Source organism: Mobula birostris, chromosome 15 (genome assembly GCF_030028105.1).
Source record: "Mobula birostris isolate sMobBir1 chromosome 15, sMobBir1.hap1, whole genome shotgun sequence".
NCBI lineage: Eukaryota > Metazoa > Chordata > Chondrichthyes > Myliobatiformes > Myliobatidae > Mobula > Mobula birostris.
The window spans coordinates 26,766,994-26,787,086 of NC_092384.1; the positions used below are offsets into that span (position 1 = coordinate 26,766,994).

The following is a 20,093-nucleotide window of genomic DNA, read 5'->3' on the forward strand; positions in this document are numbered from 1 at the left end:
CTCGTGTTGAGTTAATGTCTGCTTTTTTCATACAGTCCAATCATTCACATAGCTCAACCTTTGAGGGTGTATATTTCCTGGGATTCGGGAGTCGGAAACAGGAGGGTATGGGTTTCCAGTGAGAGGGAATGCTTTGATGGAATTTGAGGGGCAATTCTCTTTACATATAGAGTGATACCTCTACTTGTAACGAGCTGCCAGAGGAAGTGGTAGTGCCAGATACAATAACAACTTTTAAAAGACTTGGACAGGTACAATCCCATATTGATCAGCATGGACCAGTGGAGCCAAAGGGCCCATTTCTGTGCTGTATAACGTGATGATAAGACCCTAGGATATAGGAGCAGAATTAGGCCATTCAGCCTATCGAATCTATTCCACTATTCATTCCTGGCTGATTTATTTTTCCTTCTCAACCCCCTGCTCTTGCTGTCTCTCTGTAACCTTTGATGCCCTTACTAATCAAGTACCTATCAACCTCCATAGAACCACAGAAACTACAGCACAGAAACAGGCCCTTTGGCCCTTCCTGGCTGAACCATTTTCTGCCTAGTCCCACTGACCTGCACACGGACCATATCCCCCCATACACCTCCCATCCATGTATCTGTCCAATTTATTCTTAAATGTTAAAAAAGAACCCGCATCTACCACCTCGTCTGGCAGCTCATTCCATACTCCCACCACTCTCTGTGTGAAGAAGCCCCCCACCAATGTTCCCTTTAAACTTTTCCCCCGTCACCCTTAACCCATGTCCTCTGGTTTTTTTCTCCCCTTGCCTCAGTGGAAAAAGCCTGCTTGCATTCACTCTGTCTATACTCATCATAATTTTATATACCTCTATCAAATCGCCCCTCATTCTTCTACGCTCCAGGGAATAAAGTCTTAACCTATTCAACCTTTCTCTGTAACTGAGTTTCTCAAGTCCCGGCAACATCCTTGTAAACCTTCCCTGCACTCTTTCAACCTTATTTATATCCTTCCTGTAATTTGGTGACCAAAACTGAACACAATACTCCAGATTCGGCCTCACCAATGCCTTATACAACCTCATCATAACATTCCAGCTCTTATACTCAATACTTTGATTAATAAAGGCCAATGTATCAAAAGCTCTCTTTACGACCCTATCTACCTGTGACGCTACTTTTAGGGAATTTTGTATCTGTATTCCCAGATCCCTCTGTTCTACTGCACTCCTCAGTGCCTTACCATTAACCCTGTATGTTCTACGTTGGTTTGTCCTTCCAACGTGCAATACCTCACACTTGTCTGTATTAAACTCCATTTGCCATTTTTCAGCTCATTTTTCCCAGTTGGTCCAAGTCCCTCTGCAGGCTCTGAAAACCTTCCTCGCTGTCTACTACACCTCCAATCTTTGTATCATCAGCAAATTTGCTGATCCAATTTACCACATTATCATCCAGATCATTGATATAGATGACAAATAACAATGGACCCAGCACTGATCCCTGTGGCACACCACTAGTCACAGGCCTCCTCTCGGAGAAGCAATTCTCTACTACCACTCTTTGGCTTCTTCCATTGAGCCAATGTCTAATCCAATTTACCACCTCTCCATGTGTACCTAGCGACTGAATTTTCCTAACTAACTTCCGATGCGGGACCTTGTCAAAGGCCTTACTGAAGTCCATGTAGACAATATCCACTGCCTTCCCTTCATCCACTTTCCTGGTAACCTCCTCGAAAAACTCCAATAGATTGGTCAAACATGACCTACCACGCACAAAGCCATGTTGACTCTCCCTAGTAAGCCCCTGTCTATCCAAATGCTTGTGGATTCTGCCTCTTAGTACTCCCTCCAATAACTTACCTACTACTGACGTTAAACTTACTGGCCTATAATTTCCCGGATTACTTTTCGATCCTTTTTTAAACAACGGAACAACATGAGCCACTCTCCAATCCTCCGGCACGTCACCTGTAGACAGCGACATTTTAAATATTTCTGCCAGGGCCTCTGCAATTTCAACACTAGTCTCCTTCAAGGTCCGAGGGAACACCCTGTCAGGTCCCGGGGATTCATCCACTTTAATTTTCCTCAAGACAGCAAGGACCTCCTCCTTTTCCATCTGTACAGTTTCCATGATCTCACTACTTGTTTCCCTTAATTCCATAGACTTCATGCCAGTTTCCTTAGTTAATACAGACGCAAAGAACCTATTTAAGATCTCCCCCATTTCCTTTGGTTCCGCACATAGCCGACCACTCTGATCTTTAAGAGGACCAATTTTATCCCTTACAATTCTTTTGCTCTTAATATACCTGTAAAAGCTCTTTGGATTATCCTTCACTTTGACTGCCAAGGCAACCTCATGTCTTCTTTTAGCCCTCCTGATTTCTTTCTTAAGTATTTTCTTGTATTTCTTATACTCCTCAAGCACCTTATTTACTCCCTGCTTCCTATACATGTCATACAACTCCCTCTTCTTCTTTATCAGAGTTGCAATATCCGTTGAGAACCAAGGTTCCTTATTCCTATTCCTATCCACTTAAAAAATATTCAATGACTTGATTCCACAGATTCACTACCCTCTGGCTAAATAAATCCCTCCTCATCTCAGTTCTAAAGGGATATCCTTCTATACTGAGGCTGTGCTCTTTGGTCCTGAAATCTATCACTATTGGAAACATCATTTCCATATTCACTCTATCTTGTATTTCAATATTCAGGAGGTTTCAATGAGATCCCCTCCGCCCTCATTTTTCTAAACTCAAGTAAGTACAGGCTCTGAGCCTGCAAACACTCCTCATACGTTAAACCTTTCTTTCGCAGAATTATTCTTGTAAACCTCCTCTAGACCCTCTCCAATGTCAGCACATCCTTTTTAGATATGGAGCCAAAAACTGTTCACAATACTCCAAATGTGGTCTGTGCAATGCCTTATAAAGCCTCAGCTTTACATCCTTGCTTTTATATTCTAGTCTCCTCCAAATGAATGCTAACATTGCATTTGCTTTTGTTATTATCTACTCAATCTCCAAGTTAACCTTCAGGGAATCCTGCACTGGGACTCACAAGTGTTGTATCCAGATCATTAATGTATTATGTGAAAAGTATCAGACCCAGCAGCCAACCAGAAAAGGCCCCTTTATTCCTACTCCCTGCCTTTTGCAGCCAATCTTCTGTTCAAATAGTATCTTTCTTCTAATACCATGGGCTCTGATCTTGTTTAGCAAGCACATGTGTGGCATTTTGTTGAAGGCCTTATGAAAATCTTAAGTAAACAACGTCTACTGACTCGCCTTCTTCTATTTTCCTTATTTCCTTTTTAGTTTCTTTCTGTTGGTTTTTAAAAGCTTCCCAATTCTCTAGCCTCTCCCTACATTTTCCAAGATTGTATGCCTTCCCTTTTTGCTTCTGTTGTCAGCCATGGTTGTCTTGTCCTCCTTTTATAATGTTTCTTTTTCTTTGGAATGAACTGATCTGTGTCTTCTGAATTACTCCCAGAAACTCCAGACATTGCTTCTCTACCATCATTCCTGCTTGTGTCTCCTTCCAATACACTTTGGTCAGCTCCACCCTGGTGCCGTTGTAGTTACCTTTACTCAGCTGTGATTCTGATATATCTGATTTTTAGCTAGTTCCTTTCAAACTGTGGGGTGAATTCTATTTCATTATGATCACTACCTCCTAAAGTTCCCTTTACCTTAAGGTCTCTAATTGAATGATTCATTAATCAACACCAAATCCAGAACTGCCTTTTTTTTCCAGTAGGCTCAAAAAGCTATCTCATAGGCATTCTACAAATTCCCACTCTTGGAATCCAGTACCAACCTAATTTTCCAAATCTACCTGCATATTGAGGTCCCCAATGACTATTGTAACATTGTCCTTTTTGCATTCCTTTTCTGTCTCCCATTGTAAATGGTATCCCACATCCTGACTACAGTTCAGAGCCCTTTATATAACACCCAAGAGGTATTTTTATCCTTTCAGTTTAACTCTATTCACTAGGATTCTACAGCTTCTGATCTTATGTCACTTCTTTCTAAAGATATGATTTAATTTTTTACCGATAGACCCACCCACCCCCACCTATCTGCCTGTCTTTTAGACGTGATGCGTATCTTTGATACTGAGCTCCAAGATGTGATCTTTCAGCTATGACTCAGTAATACCCAGAACATCATACCTGCCAATTTCTAGCTGTACTAAAAGATCATCTACTTATTACAAATACTGCATGCATTCAGATATATGACAATCAGTCCTGTACTTACCAAGTTTTTCGATTTTGTCTCCGTGTTACCTGAAGTTAAAATCTTAGCCATTCCTAAACTTTTTGGCATTTTTATCCCAGATACTTCAGTAACCTCTCCTGCATTCTCTTTACCTTTTGGTTTATCCATACTTTTCCAAGCTGTCGAACCCAGCCCCCTACTATTTAGTTTAAAGGCCTTTCCACATCCCTAATTATGCTATTCACTAGGACGCTGGTCCCATCACAGTTCAGGTGGAGCCTGCCCCATTGGTACAGCTCCCTCTTTACCAATACTAGTGCCAATATCCCACATATTCAAACCCATTTCTCCCACACCAATCTTTGAGCCACATATTTTAATTCTCTGATCTTATTAACTCTGTGCCATTTTGCATTTGGCTCAGGTAACAATCTTATTATTACCTGTTTGGTTCTGCATTTTAATTTAGTCTCTCATTGCTCAAATCCCTCAGCAGAACCTCTTTCCTTGTTTTCCCCATGTCATTGGTGCCCATATGGACTGCAAGAACAGGAGCTTTTCTCTCCCACTCCAAATTCTTCTGCAGGTCAGATGAGATCTCCCAAACTCAGGCAGCAGGCAGATAACACAGCCTTTGGGACAATTGATCCCTGAGACAGAGAATTGTGCTTATTCCCTGATTTTACTAATCCCCAATTACAACTACATTTCTCTTCTTTCCATCTATCCTCTTGAATGGCTCTCTGAACCACAGTGCCACAGTTGAATTGTTAATCCTTCCTACGGCCCCACTCTCTTCCTCACAGGGAGCAGTGATCTCTGACCTACTGGACAAGTTCAGGGGCTGAGGCTCCAAAAGCACTATCTTTCAGATCCCCATACACGCCTCACTTACAGTCACACCCTCTTGTCCCTGGCCACAGACTAAATTTGAAATAGTTAATCAAATGGGCGTGACTGCTTCCTTAAACATACTGTCCAGGTAACTCTGCGCCTCCCTGATGAATTGCAGAGTTTAAAGCTGGTATTCCAAGTCATCAGCTTTGAGCCTGACATCCTCGAGCCGTCACCACTTGTTACAGATGTGGTCATCAGGATCCACAAAGAGGTCCACCAGCTCCCACATCATGCAGCTACAACACATCACCTGATCCTGCATCCCTACTTTATCTACTTAGTTGTAATTTGGTATCTATATTAGTTAACTACCTTTTAAAAAAACCTTATCTCATCTTACCTGCTATTCACCTTGCCCCTTGAGTCAACGCCTCGGACCTCTGACTCCTGCACTGGCCCACTCCCACAATGGCCAGTCTGCTTAAACCCATCACAGAGAGTTTGTGGAATGGAAGGAGATCTCTTGGCCCAAGAAGTCTTTGCATCAGCAGAGGAACCCAGGTGAAAACCTGCCAGTATATGGATGAAAGCAACACACACAAAATGCAGGAGGAACTCAGCAGGCCAGCCAGCATCTATGGAAAAGAGTAAGCAGTCAATGTCTTGGTCCCAAACATTGACTGTTTACTCTTTTCCATAGATGCTGCTTGGACTATTGAGTTCCTCCAACGTTGTGTATGTGTGTTGCTTGGATTTCCGGCATCTGCAGATTTTGTCTTGTTTGTATATGAATGATGTCACTGTCTTCTGCTTGGATCCAAGGTCAATTCGCAGATCGATATGCGATCAGTTTAAGTTTAAGTTGGCATCCAGGGCCAAAGTTAACCGCATGAAGAGCGAGGCCAAACTCTTCGGCAACTGGCTCAACCGATCCAGTGACTCCTTCACCATCAGGTATGATTACCTGAAGGTACTGGGGATCTGGTTCAGAGGGGCCGAAGCATGCAACAGGAATTTGTTGGAGTGGATTGGGAAGGTAACGCAGAAAGTGGGACTGTAGAGAGGATGCTACCTCTCAGTAATTGGGAAGAACCTAGTCAACAGGTTGCTGTACTTGGTGCAGGCGTAGCCTGTTCCCTGCTTGGAAATCACCCAGTTTGTCTTTCAGTTCATCTGGAGACCCAAGATGGAGTGAGCCAGAAAGATTATGATACGTAAGTCCCTGGACAAAGCGAGGTTGAAATGTACCCGCTATCACCCTCATCCTGATTGCATTCATGTCTGTGCGTGGAACAGAAGTACGTGGCTGTCAATGTGCTGAGGTTCTATTTGTCTCTGGTGTTGCGAAGGACAGGTCTGGCTCTGTTGTAATGCAACATCCCAGTCAGCTGGACGTTGCCACATGACCTTTCCTTTGTGGAAAGGTTCTTCCCGACCAACACCTTTGACCACTGGGCAGTGGTTAACACAGAACATCCTGCAGACACCGCGGAAGAATGACTCAGTGGGGTGGTTCCCTGAGTAGGCTGTCCAAAACATCTAGAAGAAAGCCTCATCACCAGATCTCACCAACAGGCACCAGGACCTTGCCTGGCTGGTAGTGAGAGGGGCCCTCCCAGTCAGATCCTTCCTGCATGCTTGGAACATGACTCTCACTGTGAGCTGTCCACGAGATGATTAGCCAGGAGATAGATGCTAGCTCACCTCTTTGCAGACTGTGGGTTTGCGAAGCAGGTGTTGAGAGAGATGTCACGGTTTGTCCTGAGCAGCTGTGTGACAGCGGACTCTGATCCGTGGCTGTTCCTTAGGGACATCAAGTACAGCTGAAAAACCATCAACTTGGTGAAAGATGTCCTTTGGTCTGCCCAAAACTTGTTGATCTACCAGCACATTGAGATGTCAACAGAGAAATTCTACCAAATGCCACATTCCAGGCTGGAGGTGTACGTGTTGAGGGGTGGAGTAAAGCTTAGTGCAGCCACTGCAAGGGCTTGGTGGGGGAGGACCAGAGGTTCCAGAGGTTCCTCTGCTACTCAGCAGTGAGGGACCGGGTTGAGTCATGAGGCTCTCAATTCAAGTTTAATTGTCTTTCAACCATACACATGAATACAGCCAAACGAAACACCGTTCTTCTGGGGTCAACATGTAAAACATAGTACCAACAGTCATATACTGATCAAGGCATATATAGCACATATAGTTATGAAAGCAGTTAACCATGCTGTCACAAAAGATATATATATATATAGCCTAAGTCCCTGAATGTCACTGCCCGTAGATGGTAATAGATTATTGTGGTGTACCACCCCAGTGGCAGCAGTGCTGACAATGTAATTTAACACTAAACTCATTGACTATTAATTTAAGAATGAAAAGGCATTGCATGGTTTATTCTTGTAAATATTTTTATGAATAAAGTTTTTGGTTAAAACTGTTTTCACCATCAACGTACAAAAGCATATATGCTAGCCCCATTCCCCTGCCTTCTCCATATTGATCTTTTTCTCCCTGTAAAATATATAATTTATTTCCATCTTTATATCATGATTTAATTTGTTACCACTATTGCCCAAGAGAGGCATTCCAGATTCTAACCAATCACTGCATCATACAATTTTCCTTATTTTACCTTTATTTTCTGATCATTATCATGTTATATCTGTTTATCTTTCCAAATTTCTAGACCCTTCATGACATTAAATAAATCCCTTTTAACACCCTAGCCTTGCCAGTCTACCCAACCAAATGAAGTCCTTCATACCTAGAGTCTATTATTCAATATAAGATCTTCATGAGTTTTCTGAATTTTGGTGCCCAGAAATGGAAACAATACTCTAATCACAGCTGAAAGAGTTTTGTAAAGGTTCAACATAATTTATTTCCTTTGTATGCAGTTATTTATTTAACCTACGGACACATTTTACTTGAAATAATTTTCTCCACCAGCTCCACACATAAAAGTTGTTCAGGCCAGGCAGCATCTCTAGGAAGAGGTTCAGTTGACATTTTGGGCCGAGACCCTTCGTCTAGTCCTGACGAAGCATCTGCAGATTTCCTCATGTTTGCATTCTCCACCAGCTCAACTGCTTTCAACAATTAATTCATGAGTAACTCAATTATTCTCTTCTTGTATCCTTTTAAAATTGTAACAATCTGTTCATTCATAGTCATTGATTCTGAGTATTTCTCGATCTATTTTTCATTTAATTTACGAATTATTTAGTGAAATTGAATTCCCTAACTGTAGTGAACTTGCTCACACATCTGAACAACAAATCCCAGACCTTGTCAGGTAACTTTACCATTAAGCCAACAACTAAATTTTGTGTTAATTGCTTAAGTCTGTCTCCTCGGGGCTTTGATCACCAATGTGGACAATTATTTTTTAAAGAGTGTATTTTTAAAGCCAGTCTAAGCCAGCCACAATTCCGTACATCTTCATCCAAGTCTTTCATTGAGGGGATTTACTCCAGTTTCTCCTCTTGTCAGTGAAAGTCTTAATTTCTAGAATTATGATTTGATTTTAAATTGGTTTGGATAATTGTTTGAATGCTAAAGCGGATAAACACGACTGAAGAAGTGGTGCAAATGGCAATAAACGATAGTTTTGACTAATGTGGAGGACAAATATTCATTCCTTTTCCGTACTATCTTCAATGCATACGTTTCTTTCGACATCTAAGTCAACCTGACAATCATGTTTCCAGCTTAAAAAAGTATTGCTGGCACAAAATCCATCTTCGTGTGTGTGAGCACCACAGGTCGCTCAACTTGTTTGCTCCTCCTCGTTTCCCACCGCCTCTCGGTCTTCAGCCGAAGAGACTGTTTTTAGCTTTTTGAATCGGGTGTGGCGTTGTACCCAACAGAAGGGAGAAACGAGTCCAAATGCGAAAAGGAACAAAACTAAGCGAAATTTGTACCTCTCCCGTTAGCAAATCAAATATTTGCAACAGAACACACTGGAGGTGCTCTGTGAGGGAGAAACACAAGTAGCGTTTCATCGTGAAAATGATGACACGTCGAGGATTGTTTCTTTTTCCGCAGATTTCTAACGACCGTTCTATTCCATTTCACACCCCCCCCCCCGAGGACATGCTCAGTGAATGAGTAATCACGGCCAAGGAACTACATGTCCCAGGGTCCACTGCGAGGCGAACCGCTCTCCCGTTGCTGGGGCCTCGCGAGATTTAGTTAAATCGCGGAGCGGGAGAGGTCGGAAGGAGCAGTTCCGTCTGGGAGCGGTTACTGCCGCGCCAATTTTTATCAGCCGATGCTTTCGCAGGTGAATGAACTGTTATAATGAAAGAGAGTAATGACTGCTGAGAACCCAGCCGTCAGGCATTGGACACTACTCCCATTAGCTCCGTAGCAACGACTCCCGAACCCCGTCCCTGCTGACTCGTCCCCCCCCACCCCTGGTGACGATCATCCCCTCTCTTGTGGCACCCTTGTAGGATACCACGTTACCCCCGGCTCCAGTGACACCCCAGTAGGGCACTGCGTTCCCCCACTCCCCACCGGCCGCATCAAAACCCGAAAGAGGAGCGACCTGTCTTTGTGTAGTGTCCCGGTGATAGATGAAGTATAGTTCCCTCAGACGAGAATGTGACAGTGCCTCTTTTTTTTAGGGAAAAAAGTAATGCTATGTGACTAGAATATCGATCTGAACACCCATGATAATCGCCCACTCTTCTTTGAAATAGCACCGCGGGGTCTTTTATGGTTGGCAGCTGATTGCCTTAGTAAAATAAATTTGCTTAGTCGAATGCTGTTTATATGATGCTGTATGCCTGTGATGCTGCTGCAAGTAAGATGTTCTTTGCATCTGTGCGTATGTGTACCTGTGCATATGACAGTAAACTTGACTTTGATCTTTTGTCCAGTATTGTTTACTGCCAAAATTTACGCTTTGGGGGCAATCGTGGAGCAAAGTATTTTACATTTGAAATCAGTAAATATTTTGTTAATACCTTTGTGTTTGGTTCACCTTATTAGTTTTTTTTTTGCATATCAGCAGGCTTATGGTACACTTTCAGTGTTCAACTGGAGCATTTTATAAAAAAATATGCGCTTTAGTTTGCTGTTTTAGACACTAGACAGTAGAATACTACAGCACATACTACAGCACAATACGGGCCTCTTGGCCCTCGATGTTGTGCCGACCCATATATTCCTTAAAAAATAGTACTAAACCCACACTATCCCGTAACCCTCTATTTTTCTTTCATCCATGTGCCTGACCAAGAGGCTCTTAAATACCCCTAATGTTTTAGCCTCCACCACCATCCCTGGCAAGTCATTCCAGGCACCCACAACCCTCTGTGTAAAAAAAAACTTACCCCTGATGTCTCCCCTAAACTTCCCTTCCTTAACGTTGTACATATGCCCTCTGGTGTTTGCTATTCGTGCCCTGGGAAACAGGTACTGGCTATCCACCCTATCTATGCCTCTCTTAATCTCGTGGACCTCTACTAAGTCCCTTCTCATCCTTCTACGTTCCAAAAAGAAAAGTCCCATCTCTGCTAACCTTGCCTCGTAAAAACTTGTTTTCCAATCTAGGCAACATCCTGGTAAACTTATTCTGAACCCTCTCCATAGCTTCCACATCCTTCCTATAGTGAGGTGACCAGAACTGAACTCAGTACTCTAAGTCTGGTCTCACCAGAGATTTGTAGATTCCTTACTCACTTCTGTGAAAGATCAATGAGTGATCAGAATTTCCAGCTATGAGGACATAGCTTTAACCCAATACTTATAAATAGTGGTTGCAGCATAATCATAAAAGCTGGAAGTATCATGTATTTTAAAAATCCCTGGGTTTATGTGTGTTTACTTTTTTATTTGTTATTTGATATATTTATGCAGTATAAACGGAGAATCTTTAAGAGAAGAATCATGGAATTTTAGCTTTATTTTTCAGGTTGTTAAGACAAACAACATGATGATGCAGCAAGCTATAACTTTTAATAGAGATGTATACAAGGATCTCATTTGTGTTCTATTACAGAACGATCCAGAAAATCTCCACGTCAGTGTACACAATATGGCAGAATTTAAAAAGTGCATTTTCCATATCTGAATGAAACAATTGGTCTGAAAAGCTGAGCTGATACATAGCATTCAGTGAGTTTCCAATGCAGTATACTCTCGAACTACAATGAAATTTTGACCCACTTCTGTCATATTAGTAACTGATGGCTGGCTAAAGAAAAGTACTTGTGTTCAATTTTCTAAACAGACAGACATTTCTGACCAAGATGATGGATTCTCTCCCTGAAGATGTTACAATGCGCACTCTTATTAAGGGTATGATTGCTGAAGAGGCTCCGCAGAGCTTAGTACGTGTAGGTAAACGGAGGTTAGTATGTTATTTCAGTTCTCTCTTCCTACAAATTACTGTCCTCAAGATTATAGTTCAAATACTAAATAAAATAATAGTGCTGCTTTGTAACTAAGTTGAAAAATGACACTTAAGTTGTGACACGAAAGGTTGAGCATTCTAAAGTGTTTGATTAAGATATTTAGTAAGTCAGAGCATGATTTTGAATCAGTGTTTTGCAGCTACAGAAGCTGACTGTTTGCTTTGTTATCAAGGCAATATCTGACCACATGTGATATAAGAGTTCTCTGGTAACACTGAAGTCAATGGACAGTAAAGGTAAAACATACCGATAGCTGGAATCATTATCTCCCTCAATAAAGCTTGTGGTCATAAGAAGTTAGTTATCCTAGCCCAATGGTAGGGCTTCCTCACAACAGTGTCCTAGGCCCAGTCATCTTCAGGTGCCTCACTAACAATTATCCTTTCATCATAAGGTCAGAAGTGGGAATATTTGCTGATGGTTGCAATTTCCATTTGTCAGTAAATGAAGTGGCCAATTCTGTGTGCAGCAAGACCCAGACAACATCCATGACCTTGTAATTCACAAAACAGAAATACTGGACCAAGAACTAGAAGCTTGCTGTTGTTCTTGATAATGCTGCTAAGGCATTGTGGTTTATCAAATTGTGAAAGTCTTTAATGTATTATTGTAACACAAATGTTTTATTGTACCAATCTAACTTGTCTGTTCATGCATTATTCAGGAACCACCATCAAATCATGCATGGATATTCGACAAGTATCCTGAGGCAAGCTCTTGTTTCAGCAAGACTTGGCAACTATCTTAACTAGTGACAGCTTGATTAACAAATTTGACACCTATAAAATACTTTTACCTGTTCTAAGTGTCTTTTTTTTTCCTCTTAAAATATAGTTTACGAAAAAGCATTGGTAATCCTATGAAGCTCACTGACGTCTCAATGCAGCAGTCACCACATATGATTCTCCGTAGTCAAATGAAAGCAAAAGTCCAAAAATCTCGGAAACAAACTGCAGTATGTAACAAATCACTTTTCTTCTGTTTAATTCTAACACACATGACTCATTTTACTGCTGTGTAGTCGTTAGCTGCCAATCCTTAGAGAAGTATTTTGTAAGTTTTGATAGTGTCTCCCTATGAGATGGCTGGCATTGTGTGTTGATACACCAAGATACAGGTTGCCCCTGTTTTGTGGTGGTTCAGTTTATTTAAATTCACCCTCACAGAATTCACAAATCACTACCCAAAAATTTGAGATACTGAATAAAATTTGTGTGCTCAGAATTTATTTGGGGCAGAAAAGTAAACAAAAGAACACACATTTTCAATTGGCACTTCTTTATACACGCACAGATGACAGGACTTTCTGTTATGAAAAATTGTGAATTGACTGTTTTCTGGGAATGAGCACCCAGCCTGTAATGCAGGATCACTTGCTGAACTCTGTTTGGCTCAGTGTTCCCTCTTCAGAGAGGAGATGAGAACAGTGGAGGATGGCAGCAATTTTGAGGGCCTTGTTTACTTAAATCAGGCGGAGATGAAAATTCCTATGGCACTAGTTTATTCACAACACCTAGCTCAGTCCATCAGTCTTGGTACCAACATTATCTCCCTCAATAAAACTTCTGGTCATAAGAAGCCCAATGGCAGGACTTCCTCACAACAGTGTCCTAGGCCCAGTCATCTTCAGGTGCTTCATTAACAATTATCCTTTCATCATAAGATCCGAAGTGGGAATATTTGCTGATGGTTGCAAATTCCATTTGTCAGTGTCAGTAAATGAAGTGACCAATGTCTGTGTGCAGCAAGACCCAGACAATGTCTGTGAGCTGGTAATTCACAAAACAGAAATACCGGACAAAGAGCTTCAACAATAGAGAACTTAACCATTCCTCTCTGATACAGTGGCATTTCATAACTGTATTCTCCCACTATCAATATCCAAGAGGGGTCAGCTTTAATCAGGTATGCAACTGGACTTCTCAGCTAGCGACGTTCAAATACTGTCGGAGACCAGTATCCTGCAGTGAGTATCTTGCCTCTGACAATCTTGGGTCTTTTTATGTGGATTCTACAAAGCACAAATTGGGAGGGAGCATGATGGAATACACTGCCTGGATGAGTGCTGTGCAAAAGCCTGACATCAATCAAGGCAAAGCATTCTGTGTGATCAGCACTCCAAACTCACTAAAATTTCATTCCCTCTGCTAGTGGTGCAGAGCAACTGTAGAGTGTACGGTCTAGAAATTGCACTCTGTTGGGTTATTTTATTAGCATATTGCAACTTGTGATTGCAGACAAGAAGGATAAGCTGAGCAGGTGACATGGAACACCAGTGCCTATTATTCCTTTCTGTGCCTTGTGGTACTTCAGGCAGCAACCTTGCGTATCTTTAGCATTTTTTTCTGTTTTTTACGAGGCTGCGTTGCTAGCTCGATGCTCAACCCAGCACGGGTGGAAAGCATGCAAGAAGCAGGCCTGATTCGAACCCGGGACCTCTCGTCTCGAAGCTGGTGTAGGTGCCGCTACGTCGCTAGTCGGCGAACCAGTGCCTATAGGTGTACCTTAAAGTCATGCACTATCCTGTCACGGCAGTATATTAGCTACAGACGTTTACAGCACAAAAAATCAGCTCATGTCGTCCGTGCTGACCCATTTTTCTGCTTAGTCCTAGTGAATGCTCTCCACTGTCTTGCCTTGTTTATAACTACATCGATATGTTGGGACCAGGTTAGATCCTCAGAGATCTTGACACCCAGGAACTTGAAACTGCACACTCTCTCCACTTCTGATCCCTCTATGAGGATTGGTATGCGTTCCTTTGTCTTACCCTTGCTGAAGTCCACAATCAGCCCTTTTGTCTTATTGATGTTGAGTGCCAGGTTGTTGCTGCGACACCACTCCACTAGCTGGCATATCTCACTCCCGTACACCCTCTCGTCACTGAGATTCTACCAACAATGGTTGTACTGTCAGCAAATTTATAGATGGTATTTGAGCAATGCCTAGCCACACAGTCATGGGTATATAGAGAGTAGAGCAGTGGGCTAAGCACACACCCCTGAGGTGCGTCAGTGTTGATTATCAATGAGGAGGATGTGTTATCACCAATCCGCACAGATTGTGGTATTCCTGTTATGAAGTCAAGGATCCAATTGCAGAGGGAGGTACAGAGGCCCAGGTTCTGCAACTTCTCAATCAGGATTATGGGAACTATGGTAAACTTATGCCCTAATTTTGGTCTCAGCTTAGTGAAAAAGAAAGCCTGCAGCTATTTACCCTATCTATACCCCTCATAGTTTTGTACTCCTCTATAAGGTTTTCCCTCGAACTTCTGTGCTCCAGGGAATAAAGTCCTAACATATTAAAACTTTACTTATAATTCGGGTCCTCAAGTCCTGGCAGCATCTTTGTAAATTTTCTCTGCACTCTTTTAAGCTTTTTGATTTCTGTCCTGTAAGTAACTGCATAGAATACGGCAAATTTGACCAAATTATTCAAGTTCAACATAACATCCCACCTCCTGTACTCATGGTCTGATTTTTGAAAGCCAATGTGCCAAAAGCATTCTTTATGACTCCATCTACTTGTGACGACACTCTCAGGGAGCTATTCCCAGATCCTTTTGTTCTAGCGTGTACCTTAGTACCCTACCATTCACGGGTGTTTCTTGCCAAAGTGCAACACCTCACACTTGTCTACATTTTTCCAGCTGATCCAGAATGTTTATATGTTGTCGTCACCGTGCCTAAATCTTGAGACTGACTGTGCAACAGCACCAGGTATACCTTTTCCCAGAGACCTCAAGGGATTTAAGAATGTGGCTTAAGGACACTTAGGAATGGGCAATGAATGTTTATCTTTCTGGCAACATTCAGATCTTGACAGTGAACTTTTAACAATGCCAGTTTATATCCAGCAGCTATTGGTGATATTCTAAAGTTTTGGGTTTATTGTTAGGAAATGGGGTTGGTGGGTGTCTTCCATGTGAAAACTCTTATAATGTCCAAGTTGAATTGTTTGCATCCACATCAGTGATCAGCTGGTAGATGTCTGTTGGAATGCTAACAAAAGAATGTGGGTAATATTTGCCATTCTTGTCCTAAATAGCCAGTTATTTCATTCTGTCTTTGAAATGGATATGGTTAAATCCTTGAATCACAGATTAATCTTCAGCAGTCTTTTCAACTGTCAAAGCCTGCTAGTTCCGCAATAGGTAGGATCAATTGTTTGTTTCTAATGGTCAAAATATTGCAAGAAGCACTCTTTAGTGCATCAGCATCAAAGTACTGTAAAAACATGGAAACTCTCATGTTCAATGACATAATAAATTCATGAAGATGAGATTAAAATCCTACAAGCTTTTGTGAAATTAGGGAGGTGTTAAACAAGTACCTAAATGTTTTTTTTAAGGTTATCTTTTACATTTTTTCCATTGTACTGCTGTATCTGAGATGTGTGAATAGGCTGGTGAAGCTCTATGATCTCAGATAACTGAGGAAGCCATTGACAGGTGCTATACTATGTATTCCCCATTCTGACCTTGCCTGTCTATCACCTCCCCCTAGGTCCCTTCCCTTTCTCCTGTGGTCCACTTTCCTCTCCAGCCCTTTATCTTTCCTATATACCTGGCTTCACATATCACCTTCGGATATCCTCCTTCCCCTCCCACCAGCCTTTTATTCTGGCGTCTTCTCCCTTCCTTTCCAGTCCTGATGAAGGGTCTTGGCCTGAAATGCAGATTGTTTATTTATTTCCGTAGATGCTGCTGGACTTGCTGAGTTCTTCCAGTATTTTGTGCATGCGTTGCTTTGGATTTCCAGAATTTGCAGAATTTTTCGTGTTTATAAAATGTATTACTTAAGAACTCTAACTTTTTGGTCAAAAGGCAACAGCTGGATCATCAGTGGAGCGTTCAACCAGAAAGAATTCATCGGCTTTGAGGAAAACAAAGCGTTTAAAAGCAGTTCCCCAGGAGAACCTCGATAATTACACACCAAGAATACTGCTAAAGAAATTCATGCAGAGTGGTGAGTAGCAAGATGTTTCTACTATAAAGTGGCTGTGATAAAATGATCAGCTACAGACTGAAACCTAGAAGCCTGTACTTAAATTTAATAACACTCACTTTGGAGGTCTTTGGGAGGTGTTTTTTGTCAGTTCGCTCTTTATCACTAATGCACATTCTATAGAGGCGAATCCATGAATTGGCTAGCAAAATACTTTATACTTTATTGTCGCCAAACAATTAGTACTAGAACGTACAATCATCATAGCGATATTTGAATCTGTGCTTCACACTCCCTGGATTACAAATATTAAACGTTAAAAATAGTTAAAATTAGTAAATAGTAGAAATTTAAATTATAAATCATAAATAGAAAATAGAAAAATGGAAAGTAAGGTAGTGCAAAAAACCGGGAGGCAGGTCTGGATATTTGGAGGGTACGGCCCAGATCCGGGTCAGGATCCGTTTAGCAGTCTTATCACAGTTGGAAAGAAGCTGTTCCCAAATCTGGCCGTACGGGTCTTCAAGCTCCTGAACCTTCTCCAGGAGGGAAGAGGGACGAAAAGTGTGTTGGCTGGGTGGGTTGTGTCCTTGATTATCCTGGCAGCGCTCCTCCGACAGTGTGCGGTGTAAAGTGAGTCCAAGGACGGAAGATTGGTTTGTGTGATGTGCTGCGCCGTGTTCACGATCTTCTGCAGCTTCTTTTGGTCTTGGACAGGACAACTTCCATACCAGGTTGTGATGCACCCTAGAAGAATGCTTTCTACAGTGCATCTATAAAAATTAGTGAGGGTTTTAGGGGACAGGCCAAATTTCTTTAGTTTTCTCAGGAAGTAAAGGCGCTGGTGGGCCTTTTCGACAGTGAACTTTGCTTGGTTGGACCAAGTCAGGCCATTTGTGATATTGACCCCGAGGAACTTAAAGCTTTTGACCTGTTCCACTTGTGCACCACCGATGTAAATTGGGTCATGCGGTCCACTACTCCTTCTGAAGTCAACAACCAATTCCTTCGACTTGCTGACGTTGAGGGATAGGTAATTGTCTTCACACCATGCCACCAGGTTCTTAATTTCCTCTCTGTACTCAAACTCATCATTTCTAAGATAAAAGCACAAACCAGACTGCTGAGTGACAGAATTGAAGTGAGAATGTCTGTTTCTGATGTCAGCATTTGATCAAATGGGGTATCAAGCAGCCTTGATAAAACTAGTCAATGGTCATCAATGGGGAAAGGTATCGAGTAATTGGATAAAGGAACTTTGCACTAGAGAACATAGTTGTTGGAAGTCAATCATTCCAGCCATAGGAGTTCCTCAGGCATCTGGGAGCTGTTTTATTAATTGAATTCTTGTCATCATTAGGTCAGAAGTTGGGCTGTTTGATTGCACAAAGTGCAATGGCTATGGTAGTAGTATAGTAGTTAGATTACAGGCAGTCCCCGGGTTATGAACGAGATCCGTTCCTAAGTCTGTCTTTAAGTTGAATTTGTTGGTAAGTCGGAACAGATACTTACGGTTCTTATTTAGCGTCAGTTAGTCAAATCTTTGTCTTAGTATATAGTATATATTTTACCTTTCTATGCATATAAAACGCTTAAGAAACATTTCCAAATACACTAAAATATCTTAAACATAATACAGTATATAATAATACAGTCACAGTCACCTTCACTTGCTGCACATGCAGTTTTTAAATCATTGAAAAGACTTCGAGTCTTTTCTTGCACTAAAGTAAGTCTAATAGGCATATTACACTGATTTTGATCGTCTAACCAAATTACCAATAGCCTTTCCATTTCAATAATTAAACCACTGCTTTGCTTACTAATAATTTTAGCTTTCATCGGGGCAGGGCCTTTCACATTCTCCATTATTCTCACTTTATCCTTTAAAATTTTTCCGATCGTTGACCGACTGTAGCCTAACAATTTTCCAGTGACCGATGGCGTTTCACCTCTTTCTGATCGCTTTATTATTTCCACTTTATTTTCAATCGTGATTGTTTTCCTTTTCTTTGATGCATCACCAGCACTTGCATCGCTTTAGAGGCATGGTTACAAGGGTAAATAAGAGAAAAATGTAAGCCAAATACAAAGTTACGCACTCAACACAGTGTTAACGGCAACGTGATCCGACTTAAAATGGCGGATGGCGTTCTTCCTCGAGCCACTGAAGCTGCACAGTGTTTTCATGAGCGTCACAAAGTAGTGCGTGCATTTGTTATTACGAACCATTGTACTTAACTCAAATTTTTAATATAATAGGCTTTATGGCAGTCTGTTCGTAAGGAAGAGTTGTCTGTAAGTTGGACGTTCTTAACCCGGGGACTTATTGTACTGAATTGTAAACCCAGAGCCTGCATTAACAATCTGGAAACCCAAGTACAAATTCTACTGAATTAAAATAATTATCTTAGACTTATAATGACACAGGAGACCATTTTGCCTCCACTGACTCTGGGTTATTTAATGATGATTGGAAAATGTTCAATTCCCTTTGCAACTCCTACCAAATTAAGCTTGCAACAAGACTTGTGGTAACACTCGGGCATAGGCTGATAATCAATAAATAATAATCATGCTGTCTAAATGTGCCAATCAGTAACCATCTCTACCCACTCCCCACTGACATTCAGTGGCATAACCTGTGCTTACTCCTCCACTATCAGAATTTGAGGTGTCACCATTTTACCAGTACCTCAACTCAATCAGCTAGATAAATACTGCAGTCCCAAGAACTGGGCAGAGTTTGGGTGTCCTGGGCGAGTGATTTACTGTTGATGCCCAAAAGCTTTTCTACCATTTACAAATTGCAAGTCAGACTTGAGATAGAATGCTTGACTCCTCTGGATTAGTGCAGGTCCAGCACACTAAGGAAGCTTAATGCCTCTTAGGGCAAAGTAGCTCACTCAGGTGGCGCTCCATCCACCTGAATGCTCATTTCCTGGATACCAGTTTTGGTCAAGTAACAGTTATTTTGTGATCTGAAGTAATTAGACACATGATAATCAGATCATTTATTTTTAATTGATCTGTCTCATTGGATTCCTCTTTAGTTTCAAAACAAAGGTTCTATTCTTTTTACTGGCCTCTAGTCCTTAGTAAAGCAATATCTCAACTCAAAGGAAATTTGAATACTTGTGATTTGGAAAGTAGGGTGAGAAGTTTCATCTCCCAAGAGACTTGCTTAATGTCGTAGAGTCATAGAACATTAAAACCCATCTCATCCTTGCCGAATCATTAATCTGCCTAATCCCATCAACCTGGACCATAGTCCTCCATACCTCTCCCATTCATGTAACTCCAAATTTCTCTTAAGTGTTGAAATTGAACCTGCAACCACCATAAACCAGGAAATTACAGGCCAGTGAGCTTGACATCTGTAGTGGGAAAGTGATTGGAAGGTATTCGAAGGGACTGGATATATGATTATTTGGATAGATATAGACATGGGTTGAGGGTGAAAGGTGAAGAGTTCAAGGGAACATGAAGGAAACTTCTCCACTCAGAGGGTGGTGAGAATGTGGAGCGAGCTACCAGTGCAAATGGTGGAGGCGAGCTTGATTTCAAAGTTGGAGATGTTTGGATAGGTGCATTCAATATAGGGGTATAGTCCTGGTACAGGTCAATGGGAGTAGGCAGTTAAAATGGTTCGGCACTGACCAGATGGGCCATAGGGCCT

The 20,093-nt window shown here is 41.6% G+C and overlaps 1 protein-coding gene across 2 annotated transcripts in view; it reads left to right on the forward strand.

The window, feature by feature from the left end:
- Positions 1-9,244: 9,244 nt before the first annotated feature.
- Positions 9,245-20,093, forward strand: part of LOC140210273 (uncharacterized) — a 56,235-nt gene continuing 45,386 nt past the window's right edge. For both annotated transcript variants that reach the window (XM_072279146.1, XM_072279147.1), the window contains exons 1-5: positions 9,245-9,325; positions 11,051-11,166; positions 11,282-11,401; positions 12,300-12,420; positions 16,294-16,435. In XM_072279146.1, the coding sequence (XP_072135247.1) occupies positions 11,301-11,401; positions 12,300-12,420; positions 16,294-16,435 (364 nt within the window). In that variant the 5' untranslated portion in view covers positions 9,245-9,325; positions 11,051-11,166; positions 11,282-11,300. The remainder of the gene's footprint in view (positions 9,326-11,050; positions 11,167-11,281; positions 11,402-12,299; positions 12,421-16,293; positions 16,436-20,093) is intronic.